Genomic DNA, 15,513 nt, shown 5'->3' on the forward strand with positions numbered 1-15,513 from the left:
TTGGAACAACATCAACAGAAGTGGTCCTGAAAGCAAATTAGTGTCTTTGTGAGGAGGAAAGGCTGAAGGACCTAGGGCCTGGTTAACCTCTCCTGGTTAGCCTGGAGAAGAGCAGCCCCAGGGGGGATCTGATCCATGCTCAGCAAGAGTTAAAGGAGAGGGGATAAGAGGATGGGGCCAGCAACAGGACAAGGGGCAATGGGCACTAATTGGAACCCAGGCGTTTCCATGTGAACAGGAGGAGAAACTTTGCTGTGAGGGTGCTGGAACCCTGGAACAGGCTGTCCAGAGAGGTTGTGGAGTCTCCTTCTCTGGAGAGATTCCAAACCTGCCTGGACATTGTGATCCTGGGCAACCTGCTGTGGGTGACCCTGCTTTAGCAGGGGGGGTTGGACTGGATCATCCCCAGAGGTCCCTTCCAACCCCCACCTTGCTGGGGTTTGGTGGCACATTGGTTAAAAGCATTTTTCACAGTCAAATCTTTGTTTTGACTTTGGACTTCCATGAGTAGGAAAAGATATGATGGAACCAACCAGATAACAGAGCTTGTACTTTTTCTTTGTCAGGTTCTGCACTGCAGCAGTATCTTATCTCATGTGCAAGTTTTCATCCTCTTCTCATGAAGAGCTGAGGGCCTTGCTTCCTCCTGGCCTTGTTAAGAAGGTAAAAGTGAAAATGTTTTGCTGTTACTCATGAGACAAATCAGTTTGGGTTCTATTTCCCCCATAATTGGTACCAAAAACCCCTATGTAATAATGCCTTTTGGTACCCTCCCAGGTTGCCATTTGGTGGATGTGCCTGTTTGGCTGTTTCACACAACCAGAGGCTGCAGTGGGCTGCTTTGGTGCTGGGAATGAGCAGAGTTTGTGTCTTTGTTTTAGCTGCAGTACCTTGTGCCCCGGCTGTGCTTGGAAGCTCGAGGAATCCTGTGCCAGGAGGCTCAAAGTGATCCAATCTGGAGTTCCCTGTCATGTCCCTCCCTCAACTACAGAAGAGCCAGCCTCTCTTTATGGAAGCAAACACAATTCCAAGAGCTCTTGAAGGAAAAAGCATTCCAGGTATGAATCTTTCCATGACTCTGCTTTCTCACACCTGCCCCTTGCAATTTCCTTACAGGTGATATAAAGCTTCCTGTCGAAACAGGAGTGGCTTGAGCAGCAGTGGCTGAAGGTGAGCCAGCATGTGCCCAGGTGGCCAAGAAGGCCAACAGAATCCTGGCTTGGGTCAGCAATAGTGTGGCCAGCAGGACCAGGGAAGTGATCGTCTCCCTGACCTAGAATCCTGGGTTCATTTTTGGGTGCCTGACTACAGGAAGGATATTGAGGTGCTGGAGCATGTCCAGAGAAGGGCATCAAAGGTCTTGTGAGAAGCAGCTGAGGAAGCTGGGTTTGTTGAGCCTGGAGAAAAGGAGACTGAGGGAACACCTTCTGGCTTTCTCCACCTCCCTGAAAGAAGGCTGGAGCCAGGTTGGAGCCAGTCTCTTCTCCCTAAGAACAAGCAACTGGACAGGAGGAAATGGCCTCAAGTAGCACTAGGGGAGGTTTAGGTTGGCCATTAGAAGAAAATTCTTCACTGAAGGGGCTCTCAAACACTGCAACAAGCTGCCCAGGGAGGTGGTCGAATCCCCATCCCTGGAGAGGTGTAAAAGCCTCAGAGGTGTGGTGCTGAGGGACATGGTTGGTCTGGATGAACTTAAAGCTCTTTTCCAACCAAAGTGATTCTGTGATTCTATGATCCTAATGCCTGAAGGGTTGGTCTGACAGCTGGAGAAGGTGTGTGCTGGGTTGTGTGCTCAAAATAGATGGTGATGATGAGGTAGAAATAGGAAACTAGAGGTGAAGCTTTTATGTCCTCCTTATTGCAATAGCAGAAAGCACAACAAGATGTACCTTATCAGTAAGAAAATGATCAGGAATGGTAGAGAAAAGGTTTGTCCATAACAAACACTGTGCTCAGGCTCCATGCTGAGGGGTGGGGAATGGACCTGAGGAGTGGTGGTGAGCCACACAACAGAAAACACTGACTTTTGTTGGTGCTTTGTCTAAATGCCACTGCTGTACCTCGCATCATTTGGCTCTGCCTTGCTGTGAAGCAGGTTAAGACCTCAGCTGTTCTCTTTGCCCCAGCCTTGCAATGCATCTGATTTGACAGGATTTCTTATTTTAACCTAGTTCCTTTCAAACCAGTTTGTCTTTGTGCAGAGGAGTTGCTCCTGTTGCTAGAATGACTCCTTGTGAGTGGCTAGCTGGAGCACCTTTGCATCACAGCCTTCCTTTGATGCTCAGCCCAGTCTGTCTGACTGCAGCCCTTGGCTCATGTTTATTTCTAAGAGCAGACCTTCATCCTGGTATCTAGATTTTAAGAGGATGAGCATGTTTGCAAATGTCCAAGGGGGGTGTGTGTGTGTGTGCCAGAGATCTTTATAAGCTTGCTTTCAGTGAATTTTGGAACACCAGTGGGGTTTGAGGTGAGATTCCCTGCAAGGGAAACAATGCAGGAACTTCCTTGGGTTGATATCTACCTGCTTCTTATCTCTTAATCTGAGCAGGATTGTGTCTGGGTGTGGGTGAAGGTGGGTTCTGTGCTGGGAAGGAGGTAACTGCTCTGCCCTTTTACCTGAAGTTACAAGCTACTTGCTTTGCTTGTCACCCTCTTATCTAAGTCTCTGCTTTTCCCAGTTGTCTTTCAGGGAGTGGCTGCTGTGGGAGGTGGAAGTGTTCCCTGAGAAGGACATTCTCTCTGCTTCAGAGAGGTGAGTGCAAGAGAGGCTCTAACACTTCAAGAGTCTTTCCCACCCAAATTAAGGAAGAACAGTGAAGATCAGGACTTAAAAACTCAAGCTGTTGCAGGACACAAATGCCTGTTGACTAGTAGGGATTGTCCAGAGTTCAGTCAGTGCAGCATGAGGTGTGCTTTAACTACAGGAAGTTCACCTAGATAAACTCTGCCCTTCATGTGCAGTCTAGATAACTTCACAAGAACCTCTCCATTTCCAGAAGGAAGAGATGGCTGAAAGTAGGACATGAGGATGGTGGATGACTTTATCTGTGATGATAAGAGTGCTTTTATCTGTCATTCATACAATCCCAGACTGGTTTGGGTGGGAAGGGACCTTTAAAGCTCATGTAGTCCAACCCCGCTGCAGTCAGACATCTGCATGTAGAGCAGGTTGCTCAGAGCCCCAGACAACCTGACCTGGAATGGTTCCAAGGATGGGGCAGCTCCCACCTTGCTGGGCAACCTGACCCAGTGCCTCACCACCCTCAGTGTCAAACATTTCTTCTATCCAACCTGAATCTCCCTCTTACTTGAAAGCATCACCCCTTGCCCTGTCACAACAGGCCCTGCTAAAATGTCACTTGGTGTATGAACTTCCTCCTACCTCACGGGAAGTGCACCACTGAAACTCTGTGACAGCCTTTCTACCTTCTGTTCAATGCTGCAGGCATGATTTCCATTACTGGGCTATCTATCAGTGGTATCTTCCTGCACCTTCTGCTTCTGGTGGCTGCGATGGAGACCTGGAGGCAGCGTGTGGCATTATTGTCAATGCCATTCTGGACTCCTTACAAAGGTATTCACAGAATCCCAGCCTGGTGAGGGTTGGAAGGGACCTCTGGGGATCAGCTAGTTCAACCCCACTGCTAAAGAAGGGTCACCTACAGCAGGCTGCCCAGGATCACAGTGTCCAGGCAGGCTTGGAATCACTCCAGAGAAGGAAACTCCACAACCTCTCTGGGCAACCTGCTCCAGGGCTCCAGCACCCTCACAGTAAAGAATTTTCACCTCCTATTCAGATGGAACCTCCTGGGTTCCAGTTCATGCCTGTTGCTCCTTGTCCTGTTACTGGGCACTACTGACAGAGTCTGGCCTCATCCTCTTGCCCACCCCCAACCTATAGCTCTTGTTGAGCATTGAGAAGCTCCCCTCTGGGGCTGCTCTTCTCCAGGCTAAACATCCCCAGGGCTCTCAGCATAGAGATGCTTCAGTTCCCCCTTGACATCTTCATAGCTGCCACTGGTCTCCCTGCAGTAGCTCCTTGTCTCTTTTGACCTGGGGAGCCCACAACTGTTCCTAGTACTCCACAATAGTCTGTATCCATCCCTGTGCTTTACAGCAGCAGTGGTGCTGCTCATGACCTTCCAGCCAGGAGCCAGTGCCTTATGTGGGGCTGTGGCTACAATTCCCTCCTCCCAGTGCTGGCTGGGAGGTGGCTCTGCCTGACTCACCCATCTTTGCATCAGACTCTTGCTGTAGGTGACAGAGGTCTGGGGCTGCAGTCACTGCCCCATCTCTGTTTGTCTTTCCTTTGAAAGTTAAATATATATTCAGATTGGTTTGGCCAGACAGGCAGCAGTGCCCCTGAGGAACTGGCTGAAGCTGCAGTATGAGGAGGGTGGGTTAGAGGAGAGGTGCTGCCTCAACTACAGCTTATTAAGGAGCATTAATGCTGGAGATTTATGTTCATCTGCAGGCACTGTGTTTGGGTGGTGTTCTCCTCTTGGGCTGACAGGGACAGTCACCTGGTGTGTCTCTTAATTCCAGGTTGGACCTGGGTAGCTGTGGCCAGTCGAAGATGTGGGTCAACCCTGACATGCTCTGCAGGCTGCAGGTGATTTCAGGCTCTGATGCAAGCATTCAACCCTTGAATTTGACCAGAGTGTTTCCCAGTACCTCAGTGTGTGCAAGGCTGATACTGGGCTCTCAGACTTGAGCAGTAGCATGGAAATGGAGAGAGAGATTTTTCCTATTGATCTCTTTGCTTTACTTAACCAAAACACAGAGGGTTTGAAGACAAACCAGCATGTGGCCCTGACAAGCAATTTTCCCCCCTCTCCCTGCTCAGGAGCTGGTGCTGGAGCTGGGCTGTAGGCGAAGGTTCCTTGCTGGCTGCAGGGATAGCCAGAGACACTTCCTATTCAAGATCCTTCAGGAGAGGCTGAACAACAGAAAACCTGGTTCTGCTCTGGGTGAGGAGCTGTGGAGGCAGCAGGAGCTGCTGCTGCACAGAAGGTGAGTTCAGACCTGGACAGCTGGGAACACCTCAAACAAACCCATTCAGTTATGGTGTGTCCCTGCAGAGTTGGGCAGCCTCCCACAGCCAGTGAAAATAACACTTTAATGTCATGGTAACAACTGTGCAAGAGAGATCTATGCCCTGCTATTCCCATGAATTAACTTTGTCTCAGGCTACAAGTTGCCCCTGCCAGCAAACCCACACACCTTCATGTTTACAGCCAGCAACACTCTTAACCCACCACTTGAGTTAGCCATCACTGAATGACTCTGTTTGCTGCTGTCATCAAAGTCTGTGTTTCCATTTTTGACCCATTTACAGCATCTTTGAAACGTGGTTTGTATCTCAGGGTCTCACTGACATGCTGGTTCTTCTCTGGGCAACTAGAAAAATTCCTTGTGCACTTTGTGTCCATGTGTTTGAGATTGCTCCTGTCTGACAAAGTGCCCCTGAGCATCACCCTGAGTGGAGGGGTCTGGTTCTCTTCTTGGTGGTAACTTCAGTTTGGCTTTTGTTCTTCCTTCCACAGGCTTCTGGTAGGGCTCCCTGCATCCTCTCTGATCATGACATGTCAAAAAGGAAGGAAAACTGTGTTGGACTGTGAAGACTTCTTTCATTTTGTAAACTCAGAGCTGGTATGTGTTGGCCATGTGATTGTTGCTCCTTCCTGAGTGTTCTACATAAAGACTTTAAACTTAGGGTTAGGACAGGAGTTAAAATGCAGACAAGCTTAAGCTGAGCTTATATCAGGGTGTTCAACTTATCATGCTCAAGGCTTTTTCCAGCCCCTGACTCTGCAGGCTCCTCTCAGCACTGTCTGCTGTGGGGTGACTTCTGGGTTCATTCCTTTGGAATTTGATGGCATTATACACTGTGGAAAGAGAATCCTTGGGAAATGGTCTATGGAAATCCAGGGTGAAGCCAACCAGCATGGCAGTGGAGCTGAGTATGCAGAGTCCAGGGGTGAAATCAGAGTGGCCTGGCAGTGGCTGGAGCAGTAGGAGTGTTCCTCCCAGCTGTGTTGCTCATAACAGTGTGTGTTTGTGGTGCACACATACATGCAGCAGCCTCGGGGCTGCTCTCTCCTGTGTGGATGCATCATTCTCTGCCACCACTCTTCATTTATTGATGATGGGTTAGAGAGAAACCTGCTGTGTTCCTGTGGAGGCCTGGAAGGGGCTGAACATGACTTCTTCTCCAGTTTCTCCATTGTGCCAGGGTGTTAAACGACTTCACTGTGTGTGTAGTGAGATCCCGCTCATCCTCCCGTGTTTGCTCACTAGAGCAACACTCAGCAACACTCCTGCAGCTTCCTGGGGTGTGAGCATTGATCTGCAGGTCCCACAGGGCACTGTTTCATGCTCTGAAGGATCACTGTTGTTTCTGGGTATTCATCCTGACTGCCCTTCCCAAGCCCTCCTGTCCTGTCATGTTAGGTATAACCAGGATCCTCCATTCCAACACTGTTAATCAAACTGCTCCTGCTGTCTGTGACACATGGTGCCTGATTTGGACTTGGTGATCTTAAAGGTCTTTTCTAACCCAATGATTCTATAATTCTGTTTGCTTCTTGGTGCTGGGACTGTGAAGCACTGACCTAGTCTGTGGTGTTGATTTCTATGGAGATGAGGTTTCTGCAATCCAGACTCATGCTTGGGATCTCACAGGGTGGTTTTGTGCCAAGTCCTCTTGTGCCAGATGCCCAAAATGGTCTAAGAAAATCACAGTGCAAATGGGAAGGAATGAATGTTTTGTTCTCTCCTTATCTTCCCACAGAAGCAGGCCTGTTCCAGAGGGTATGCACTCTCCTACGACATCACTGCTCACTTCTTCAGGGTAATGCCTGCCTCTGTCATCCTGCTGCAGTGCCTGTGCTAGCCAGAGTAGATGTTTCTTTACCAGGATCCCTGACTATACAGAATCCCAGCATGGTGGGGGTGGAAGGGACCTCTGGAGATCATCCAGTCCAACCCCCCTGCTAAAGCAGGGTCACCCACAGCAGCTTGCCCAGGATCACAATATCCCGGTGGCTTTGGAGCCTCTCCAGAGAAGGAGACTCCACAACCTCTCTGAGCAGCCTGCTCCAGGACTCTTCCAGCAAAGTTTCTCCTCCTGTTCAGATGGAACCTCCTGGGTTCCCCTTGTCCTGTCACTGAGCACCACTGACAATAGTCTGGCCGCATCCTCTTGCCCCCAAACCTTTAGCTCTTGCTGAGCACTGAGCAGATCCCCTCTCAGGCTGCTCTTCTGCAGGCTGAACAGCCCCAGGTCTCTCAGCCTTTCTTCCTCACAGGGAAGCTATTCTTAGTAATGAGACCTGCTCTTTGTACTCTTGTTTTGAGAATTGTTGGTGTAAATTCCCAGACAAGGAGCAGTCATCTAGAGAAGAAGCAGGAGGAAGCAGAGGCAGAGCTTCTTTTAAATCCAATCCAGCAAAGCTGGTGAGGGAAGCAGCAGCTGTAGGTTTCTTTTGCTGAGCCCATGCTGACCCCTACAGTTATCTTTGCTCAATTCACACATGGCTTGTGAGGCATTTCAAAGCAACTGAGACCTGTGTGTAGTCATCTTCTAACCCATTCTCCTCCAGGGCCTGCTTAATGCCAGCTTGGACTGCGAGGAGCCAGCAGTGGTGGTCAGCAATGTGCTAACAACCTGTCAGAGCCGGTGCCCTGTCCTGCTTTTCTCTGCAGTGGTAACTTCTTTCATCTGAGGAGTGAGAACTCACTTTGGGGTCATGGCACTTGTTTTAATCTCCATTCAGTGTAAACTGTGAAGTGTGGGGATAATAATTCTTGATGCCTCTGGGAAATGGCAGCATGTTTGTGTACCCTGATCCCAGGTCTGGGCATGCAGCCTTGGTTCTGGAGTGTCTAGATCAGCAGAACAGAGGCTGCTTGACAGTGAGAAGCTGGGAGACTTGTCTTCATTTCAGATGCACTGGTTGATAGAGGTCAAGTGACCAAAAAGGCCACAAAGCATGCATTTTTCTCTCTCCTGTGTGTAACTCCTCGTGGGGACACATGTTTCTGCATGTGCATCAGCTTTGAGATGAGTTTGGAGCTGCTTTATTGTGGCTTGCAGAGCACCACGGTATAAACATGGTCACAAATGACCCTGCTGGCATTGCCAGGAAGTGAAACTTCTCAGGTTTCTCCTGCAGTTATATGCAACTTGGACTTTCTATTGAGACAGGGGAAAAAAATCCTTTCTCTGCATAGCTGGCTGAGATAATCTGCCTGCAGACAGCCACTGAGTGTGCACCACTAATGCTGCTGGTTTCCATCTTTCCTTCTAGCTGTGGTGGCCAAGGCTGGAGCCAGTGATCTGCTCACAGTGGAAGAGGCTCTTTGGGGCTCCACTTGCAGAAGAGCTGGAAAGGCTGAGGGAGCAGCACTCCTCAGCTACCAGGTGTGTATGGGGAACCCAGAGGCAGGAGAGATCATGGAATTGCTTCAGTCAGAAAAGACCTTGGAGTCAAACCATTCTCTGACTTTATCAAGTCTGGTGCTAAACCATGTCCCTCAGCACCACATCTCTACCTTTTAAACACCTCCAGGGATGGGGATTCAACCACTTCCCTGTGCAGCCTGGTTCCTCTTGTCCTGTTGCTTGTTCCTTGGGAAGAGAGACTGAGCCCCACATGCCTCACACCTCCTTTCACAGGGAGTTGTAGAGAGTGAGAAGGTCTCCCCTCAGCCTCCTTTTCCCCAGGATGATCAGCCTCAGTACCCTCAGCTGCTCCTCACAACATTTGTGCTCTGGACCCTTCACCAGCTTTGGTGCCCTTGCCTGGACATGCTCCAGCATGTCAATGTCTTTCTTGGAGGGTCCAGGAAGGCTGCTCTCAGCCAGACTGGGGTTCAGCAGGCAGTAGGAAGTGCTGCTGTGGGCTGAGGCTGGTAGGACAGCTTCATATGGGTTCCTTTGTGGAGTTTAAACTGCAAGTGGGTCACTATAATTATTTAGTCTGGCCTTGTGTGTAATGTGGGTCAGAGGGTTTCACCACAAGGAAAAGAGAATCTCTTCAGAGGAGACTGGCAGGCAGAGTCCTCCTTAGACAAACTCTGGAAATAGCCTTTAGCACAGTGTTGAGTCATCTGCTGGAGCTGCCACACCTTCTGCTCCCTGGATTGGGTCAATCCCTGGTCTCCTGAGGCTGCTGGATGCTTTCTCCATTACCTGCCCTTATATGTCTGCTCAGCATGCAGCATCTCCCGAAGCTGGGCATTTAGTGTAAGAATCCCAATGCAGGTTATTGCAGGCATCAATCACATGTGTCTCTAGTAGAGTATGGAGTTAACTACCTGCCCAACTTCTGATCAAAGAGATTTGGGAATGCTGCTGTCTGTTCCTAGACATTTTTCTTTCTAAACTGTCTCTGTGTAGCATCCAACTGCAGGATGAAAGAACTGAAGGGAAGAATTGTTTCTTTTGCTGCTTTTGCCCAAGCCCCTGATGTATTTTCTCCCTATTCACAGCTCTGATTTCTTTTTCTAATCTCTTTTTCCCATCCAAACTCATGACAGGCTGTTTTTTCTTCTCCTAGCTTCCTTTCCTCAGGAGCAGTTTTTTCTCCCTCTGGCCCTCCTTGGATTTCAGCTGCCTTCCTCCACTGCACTGTTCACCAGCAGTCACCACACAGAAGGGAGAAAGGGGTACTGGAGAGGCTGGGGACTGGCACAGAGGAGGCAAGTCTTGGCCCTGTGTTACAAGCCTGCTGTTCCCTGTGCTTAGAAACAGGGAGCAGAATGGCTTTAACTGGGAAATGGGAGTTCACAGCTACTGGTGATAAACCCTGGTGATAAATCTTGCTGGTGGATAGTTGATGAAAGGTGGCTGTCAATTGCCAGTTGCTAAATACTTATCCTAGGGGCAAAGTTGTTCCAGAGTCAGAAGTTTAGCTCAGATCGTGGCTCCTCTGTGAAATCAGGAGGACTTTGAACAGCTGCCTTAAAAAGTGAAGCTGGGGAGAGCTCTGTGGAGATGGAGAGCTCAATCCATGGCATGCTGGGGTCACTCTTCCTCTGACAAATCATGGAATGGTTTGGGTTGGAAGGGACCTTAAAGATCATCTAACTCCAACCCTCCTGATATGGACAGGGACATCTCCTACTAGAATAGCTTGCTCAAGACCCCATCCAACCTAGCTTTGAATATCTCTGGGTCTGGAGCCTCTACAACCTGTTCCAGTGCCTCACGTCCCTCATGGGGAAGAATTTCTTCCTAGTGCCTAATCTAAATCCAGCTTCTTCCAGTTTGAAGCCATCACCCCTCACCCTGTCACTCCACGCCTTTGTAAAGAGGAGCAATCCTCCTGGATCTTAGCTCTGGTGACCTGGATGGAAGGTTAAGGAGATGCAGAAAGGCTGGTGAGACAGGAGTGAAGGAATTTTAAGGACTCTGGGAATCTCAGGGATGGATTTCCTGAGGGTCTCCTGAGTCTGTCCCAGGAAATGCCTCCTCCACATTGCTCTGCTCAGTGCTGTCTCTTCAGGGGAATGATCTGACATGTGGGACAGAGGAGGAATCCCAGCTCTGTCTTCTCTGTTGCTCTCCCAAGGGATAACCAGGATCAGAGATCCATACAGGGAGTGTCCCATGCCAAGACATTCACAGGGGAGTGGCTCTGAAGCAGAACCTTGTGCTTTACTATTTGCTCTCAAGTTTTATTGCTCCAGGCATCAGTCACAGCAGCAGCTCCTCTTGCTATAGGATCGACTCCTCCACTATTTGGCCTAGAGCCAAGAGCTGTTAGTCACAGATTGGTGTTGACAGGAGAGTTGATGACCTATGGAGTAACAGCAACTTTCACCTCAATCTACCTTGAGATAGGTAGAGGACACCAGAGAGAGGGAGAACAGTGGGAGGGCTGAGTGCATGTAACTGGGGTCCCATCCCTGGAATTATAGTTTCATAGTTTCATTCAGGGTTGGAAGGGACCACAAGGACCATCTAGTTCCAACCCCCCTGCCATGGGCAGGGACACCCTACACTAGATCAGGCTGGCCAGAGCCTCATCCAGCCTGGTCTTAAACACCCCCAGGGACGGGGCCTCGACCACCTCCCTGGACAACACATTCCAGGGTCTCACCACTCTCATGGTGAAGAACTTCCTCCTCACATCTAGCCTGAATCTCCCCACCTCCAGCTTCATTCCATTCCCCCTAGTCCTATCACTACCTGAGATCCTGAGAAGTCCTTCCCCAGCCTTCCTGTATGCCCCCTTCAGATACTGGAAGGCCACAATTAGGTCACCTCGGAGCCTTCTCTTCTGCAGACTGAACAGCCCCAACTCCTTCAGTCTGTCCTCATAGGAGAGGTGCTCCAGCCCTCTGATCATCCTTGTGGCCCTTCTCTGGACACACTCCAGCACCTCCACATCCCTCTTGTAACAGGGGCTCCAGAACTGGACACAGTACTCCAGGTGGGGTCTCAGCTAGGTTCCCAGCTAGGTTAGATGGAGCCTTGAGCAACCACTTCTAGCAGATGTCCCTGCCCTACGTGACCTTTAAGGTCCCTTCCAACCCAAACCATTCCATGATGCTATGGTTCTCTCTGTCAGAAGGGGAGTGGGGTTAGCCACCTTTTGGGGGTGAGACACTGCAGTTAACTCCAAAGCCACACGTGCCATTCCTTTTTGTTTCTTTCATCCACGTGCAGCAGTCAGAGCTTCTGCAAAACTCTTGGATGAAAGGAGACTTCTCTGGCTGCCATGTCCCCTGGCCTGGCCACAGTGTCTATGCAGACAGATCTGCACTCAGAACATGCTGTCTCCTTTCCCAGACAGAGGCATAGAAAGGAGGGTCAGCTTTACAACTGGATTAGCAGCACATATAAGCAAACTGCTTTGACTCCCCAGGATCACAAAGCCACCACATCTTTTAATTTGTGTGTTGGATCCATAAAAGCCATACCCAGCATGTGCCAGGGCAGGATTATGATGCTGAGAGGAGATGCTGCCCAGCATCTGCTGGTGGAATGCTGGCTGTGAACCAACATCAGCTCTCTTCCAGGTTTACACCTGTGGTAACTCACTTGGTTTTCCCTGTATTTGGGAGAAGTTTTCACCAGGTACCTGACTTGCTTCAGGAACAGTGAGTTGGGTATGGAGTTCACCCTCAGAGGCAAGGAATAATGCTTCCAGAATGCTGCCCTCACCTGGGAGGAGCAGCAGAACCTGTAGCTCATCCAGGTTCATCCTGGGAATGTGTTCAGTAAAATGTTACCTCCTGCTGGGAGAGCACAAGTGCTGAGGCACCAGCAGAGCCAGCACTTACAGCAGGTCTCTTTTGCTTGCAGCTTCTCCTGTCTCTGCTCTTCTTCTCCCTCATGGATCTCATCTCGGCAAAAATAGCACCAAAGGTAAGCTCAGCCCTGAGGGAATTCTCATGACACTGAGTGTGTCTGATCTGCTGTTTGCTGCCTGCAGTGCTTTGTGCTGCTCCTGTGAAGGCTGCTGGTTGTTCTGCCAGAAGGAGAGGATCAGCAGCACCCCAGACAGAGCCTGCTCAAAGCCCTTCTCTTCCTATCAGATTAAACCTGCGTTTTCCTGCAGCTGACATTATCTCCCCTGCACCAGGGCAGCTTTTATTTCTCTCCTGAACTACTTGCTCTTTTCAGTTCCCTCTTCAGACTCCTCACCTCCCAGGTAGTGCAGGATCCTCCTCTCTTCTCAGTCTGAGCTTTTGTGCAGCATCTTCCACTTCTTAGATGACATTTTTTCCTCAGGCTGGAAGTGTGGGAGACCTCCTTGTGGCCTTTCTGTGCTCAAAAAGGACTGATGGGAAAGATGGAGACAGACTTTTGAGCAGGGCCTGTTGTGACAGGACAAGAGGTGATGGTTTAAAGAGGAAGTTTCAGACTGGATAGAAGGAAGAATTTTTTGACACTGAGGGTGGTGAAGACCCTGTCCCAGGTTGCCCAAAGAGGTGGGAGATGCCCCATGCCTGGAACCATTGCAGGTCAGGTTGTTTTGTCTCTAAACAACCTGCTCTAGTTGCAGATGAGCCTGCTGATTGCAGGGGGGTTGGACTAGATGGCCTTTAAAAGTCTCTACCCAAACCACACTGGGATTCTGGCATGAGGGGCTCCATTCTGCTCTGATGCAACTAAAGCCTGAGACAAACAAGACCTGTCCTTTCTGACATACAGGAGGGAGTGGGTTTTCAGACAGCTCTGGAATGGTCCCTGGAGGTCTTGCAGTGCCTGGAAAACAGAGGTGTGTCCTGGCCACTTCTCTTCCACCCAGCAGAGAGAGGTGAGCAAGTCCTGCCCCCACCCAGGGTAGAAAGGTGATGTCTGGTGATGCCCCATTGCTTTGATTGATGAATGTACCTTAAAGAACTGGAACTGATGGGCCTTTGTAAGCACCACAAAACAACCTTTACTGGAGCAAAAGCTGAGAACATCCTGCTTCTACTGTGCAGTGTGCTGACCAGGAATGACCAGCCCTTGGTGGTGTTCCCTCTGGTAAAGCCTCAGAGGGGACAGCTCGCTTCTCTCGGTGGTCACCACACCCAAGCACTGGTGTTTATTGTGGGCTGAAAGGGACTTGCAGCCCTTGTGCTGCTGTGGAAGCATGCAGGGTGGGGTGAGGACCACTGGAGATGCTCAGTGCTCCTCGTTGTCCATTGCAGACCTGGGAAAATACCAGATCCTGCGCAGCGCAGCCTCGGAACGTCACAGCCGGCTCCTGCCTCTGGCCTTCTACTGGTAACATCATGCTGGGCTTGGAAGGGAGGTGTTCGTGGTTTGGGTGGGAAAGAACCTTTAAAGGTCATCTAGTCCAAAGCTCCTGCAGTGAGCAGGCAGTGAAAAGTAAATGCTGATAAATCTGCTGTCATGGAGGTAACAGCACTGCTGGCCTGAGCTGTGCAGGGGAGAATGCTGGAGCAGGGCTGGGTTGCTATTTCAGAGCTCTACGTCTCACAGAAGTTCCCTCCAGCTTTGAGCTCCAAACAGCAGTGTCCTTGGCTGTCCTGCTCCCAGCATTGGGTGGCCCTGTACACAGTGGGACTTGTAAAATGGGCAGTGGTGACAGAACCAGCTGCATTTACCTCCTGTTGGTTTGTGAGTCCACATGGAACCGTTGCTAACCCAACAAGTTCCACCTAAACATGAGGAGAAACTTCTTTGCTGTGAGGGTGCTGGAGCCCTGGAGCAGGCTGCCCACAGAGGTTGTGGAGTCTCCTCCTCTGAAGAGATTCCAAACCTGCCTGAACATTGTGATCCCAGGCAAGCTGCTGTGGGTTACCCTTCTTCAGTAGGGGGGTTGGACTGGATGATCTTCAGAGGCTCCTTTCAACCCCCACCATGCTGGGATTTGGGGATTCTGTGACACGATGTGTGACCTCCTCCAGCCTCACCCCTGGCTTTCACCACGAGCTGCTAACCAGAGAACAGAGCTTCCTCTACACAGCACTTGATCTGTACATCCAGCTGCTGCGGCTCTTCGTGGAGGGCAAAGACCTGCCCCAGCCTGACCAAATGGGACAAAGCCCAGAGCCCATAGAGCATGTGAGTGAAGCTCAGTCCCCCTGTTCCCCTCCTGTAACTATGAATCTTGTACCTGTGGAGACCTTCTGGCTCTCTGCAACTCCCTGAAAGAACACTGGAGCCAGGTGGGTGTCAGTCTCTTCTCCCAGGGAACAAGTGATAGGACAAGACAAAATGGCCTCAGGTTGCCTCAGGGGAGGTTTAGGTTGGACATGAGGAACAATTTCTTCCCCTTGAGGGTGGTTAAGGCCTGGCCCAGGTTGCTGAGGGTGGTGCTGTCTCAAAGCCATGGAGATGTGATTGTTAAGGGCCATGATTTAAAGGTGACCTGGCAATGCTGGATTCATGGTTGGACTCAATGATCTTAAAGGTCTCTTCTAACCAAAACCATTCCATGATTCTTATTCTTTATTCCTTCTCCTGCCACTTGTTCCCATCTTCCTGTGCAGAGCTGCCAATGCAGGTACCTGGCTCACACCTTGGCACTGAGAGGAGCTGCTGTTGCCCAAAACTTTCTCACCACTGTCTTTGCTTGTCCAGGAGCTCCAGGTGGATGTAGTCATGGATCCAGACCCTAGGTGCCACTTAGTGGTTCCTGTCTTAATTTTGGAGGCAGGACCTGGGCTGAAGGTGATGTTGTGCTTGCTTTTGATGCGCTGTGTCTCCTCTGCCTGTTCTCCAGGGGGATCCCTTGGAGGTGCTGTCCACAGCCCGGCGGTTCCTGCTTGGTGCGATCCCACGATGCCATGCCCAGAGCTTCAGAAGCATCCAACCGGTGTGTTGAGACTGTTCCCTCCTCTCCCAGTGGGTGAGAGCTGGAACTGCTGCTTCTCTCTGGGTAGTTTTTCTTGGGCACCAGTTGTGTACTGGTGCCTCACCCCTGACACCACTCCCTGTTTTCCTAAGGCATTTGGGAGTGGTGGGGGACACCTGCTGCTCAGGCAGCCCTAGGGCCCTTGTCCTGCCTTGCCTCTTTCAGTGACATCAAACCCTGCCCTCAC

General features: G+C 50.4%; 1 protein-coding gene across 2 annotated transcripts in view; it reads left to right on the plus strand.

The window, feature by feature from the left end:
• Nucleotides 1-15,513, plus strand: part of FANCA (FA complementation group A) — a 43,470-nt gene that overhangs the window by 27,071 nt on the left and 886 nt on the right. For both annotated transcript variants that reach the window (XM_068150745.1, XM_068150747.1), the window contains exons 27-42: nucleotides 567-663; nucleotides 882-1,058; nucleotides 2,679-2,752; nucleotides 3,446-3,574; nucleotides 4,546-4,612; nucleotides 4,847-5,013; nucleotides 5,547-5,652; nucleotides 6,794-6,853; nucleotides 7,605-7,709; nucleotides 8,313-8,425; nucleotides 9,564-9,705; nucleotides 12,317-12,379; nucleotides 13,169-13,274; nucleotides 13,654-13,729; nucleotides 14,377-14,533; nucleotides 15,195-15,287. In XM_068150745.1, coding sequence (XP_068006846.1) covers nucleotides 567-663; nucleotides 882-1,058; nucleotides 2,679-2,752; nucleotides 3,446-3,574; nucleotides 4,546-4,612; nucleotides 4,847-5,013; nucleotides 5,547-5,652; nucleotides 6,794-6,853; nucleotides 7,605-7,709; nucleotides 8,313-8,425; nucleotides 9,564-9,705; nucleotides 12,317-12,379; nucleotides 13,169-13,274; nucleotides 13,654-13,729; nucleotides 14,377-14,533; nucleotides 15,195-15,287 — 1,732 coding nt within the window. The remainder of the gene's footprint in view (nucleotides 1-566; nucleotides 664-881; nucleotides 1,059-2,678; nucleotides 2,753-3,445; nucleotides 3,575-4,545; nucleotides 4,613-4,846; nucleotides 5,014-5,546; nucleotides 5,653-6,793; nucleotides 6,854-7,604; nucleotides 7,710-8,312; nucleotides 8,426-9,563; nucleotides 9,706-12,316; nucleotides 12,380-13,168; nucleotides 13,275-13,653; nucleotides 13,730-14,376; nucleotides 14,534-15,194; nucleotides 15,288-15,513) is intronic.

Source organism: Melanerpes formicivorus, unplaced genomic scaffold, assembly GCF_026170545.1.
Source record: "Melanerpes formicivorus ecotype bairdi unplaced genomic scaffold, bMelFor1.0.p_v2 SCAF_20, whole genome shotgun sequence".
Lineage (NCBI taxonomy): Eukaryota > Metazoa > Chordata > Aves > Piciformes > Picidae > Melanerpes > Melanerpes formicivorus.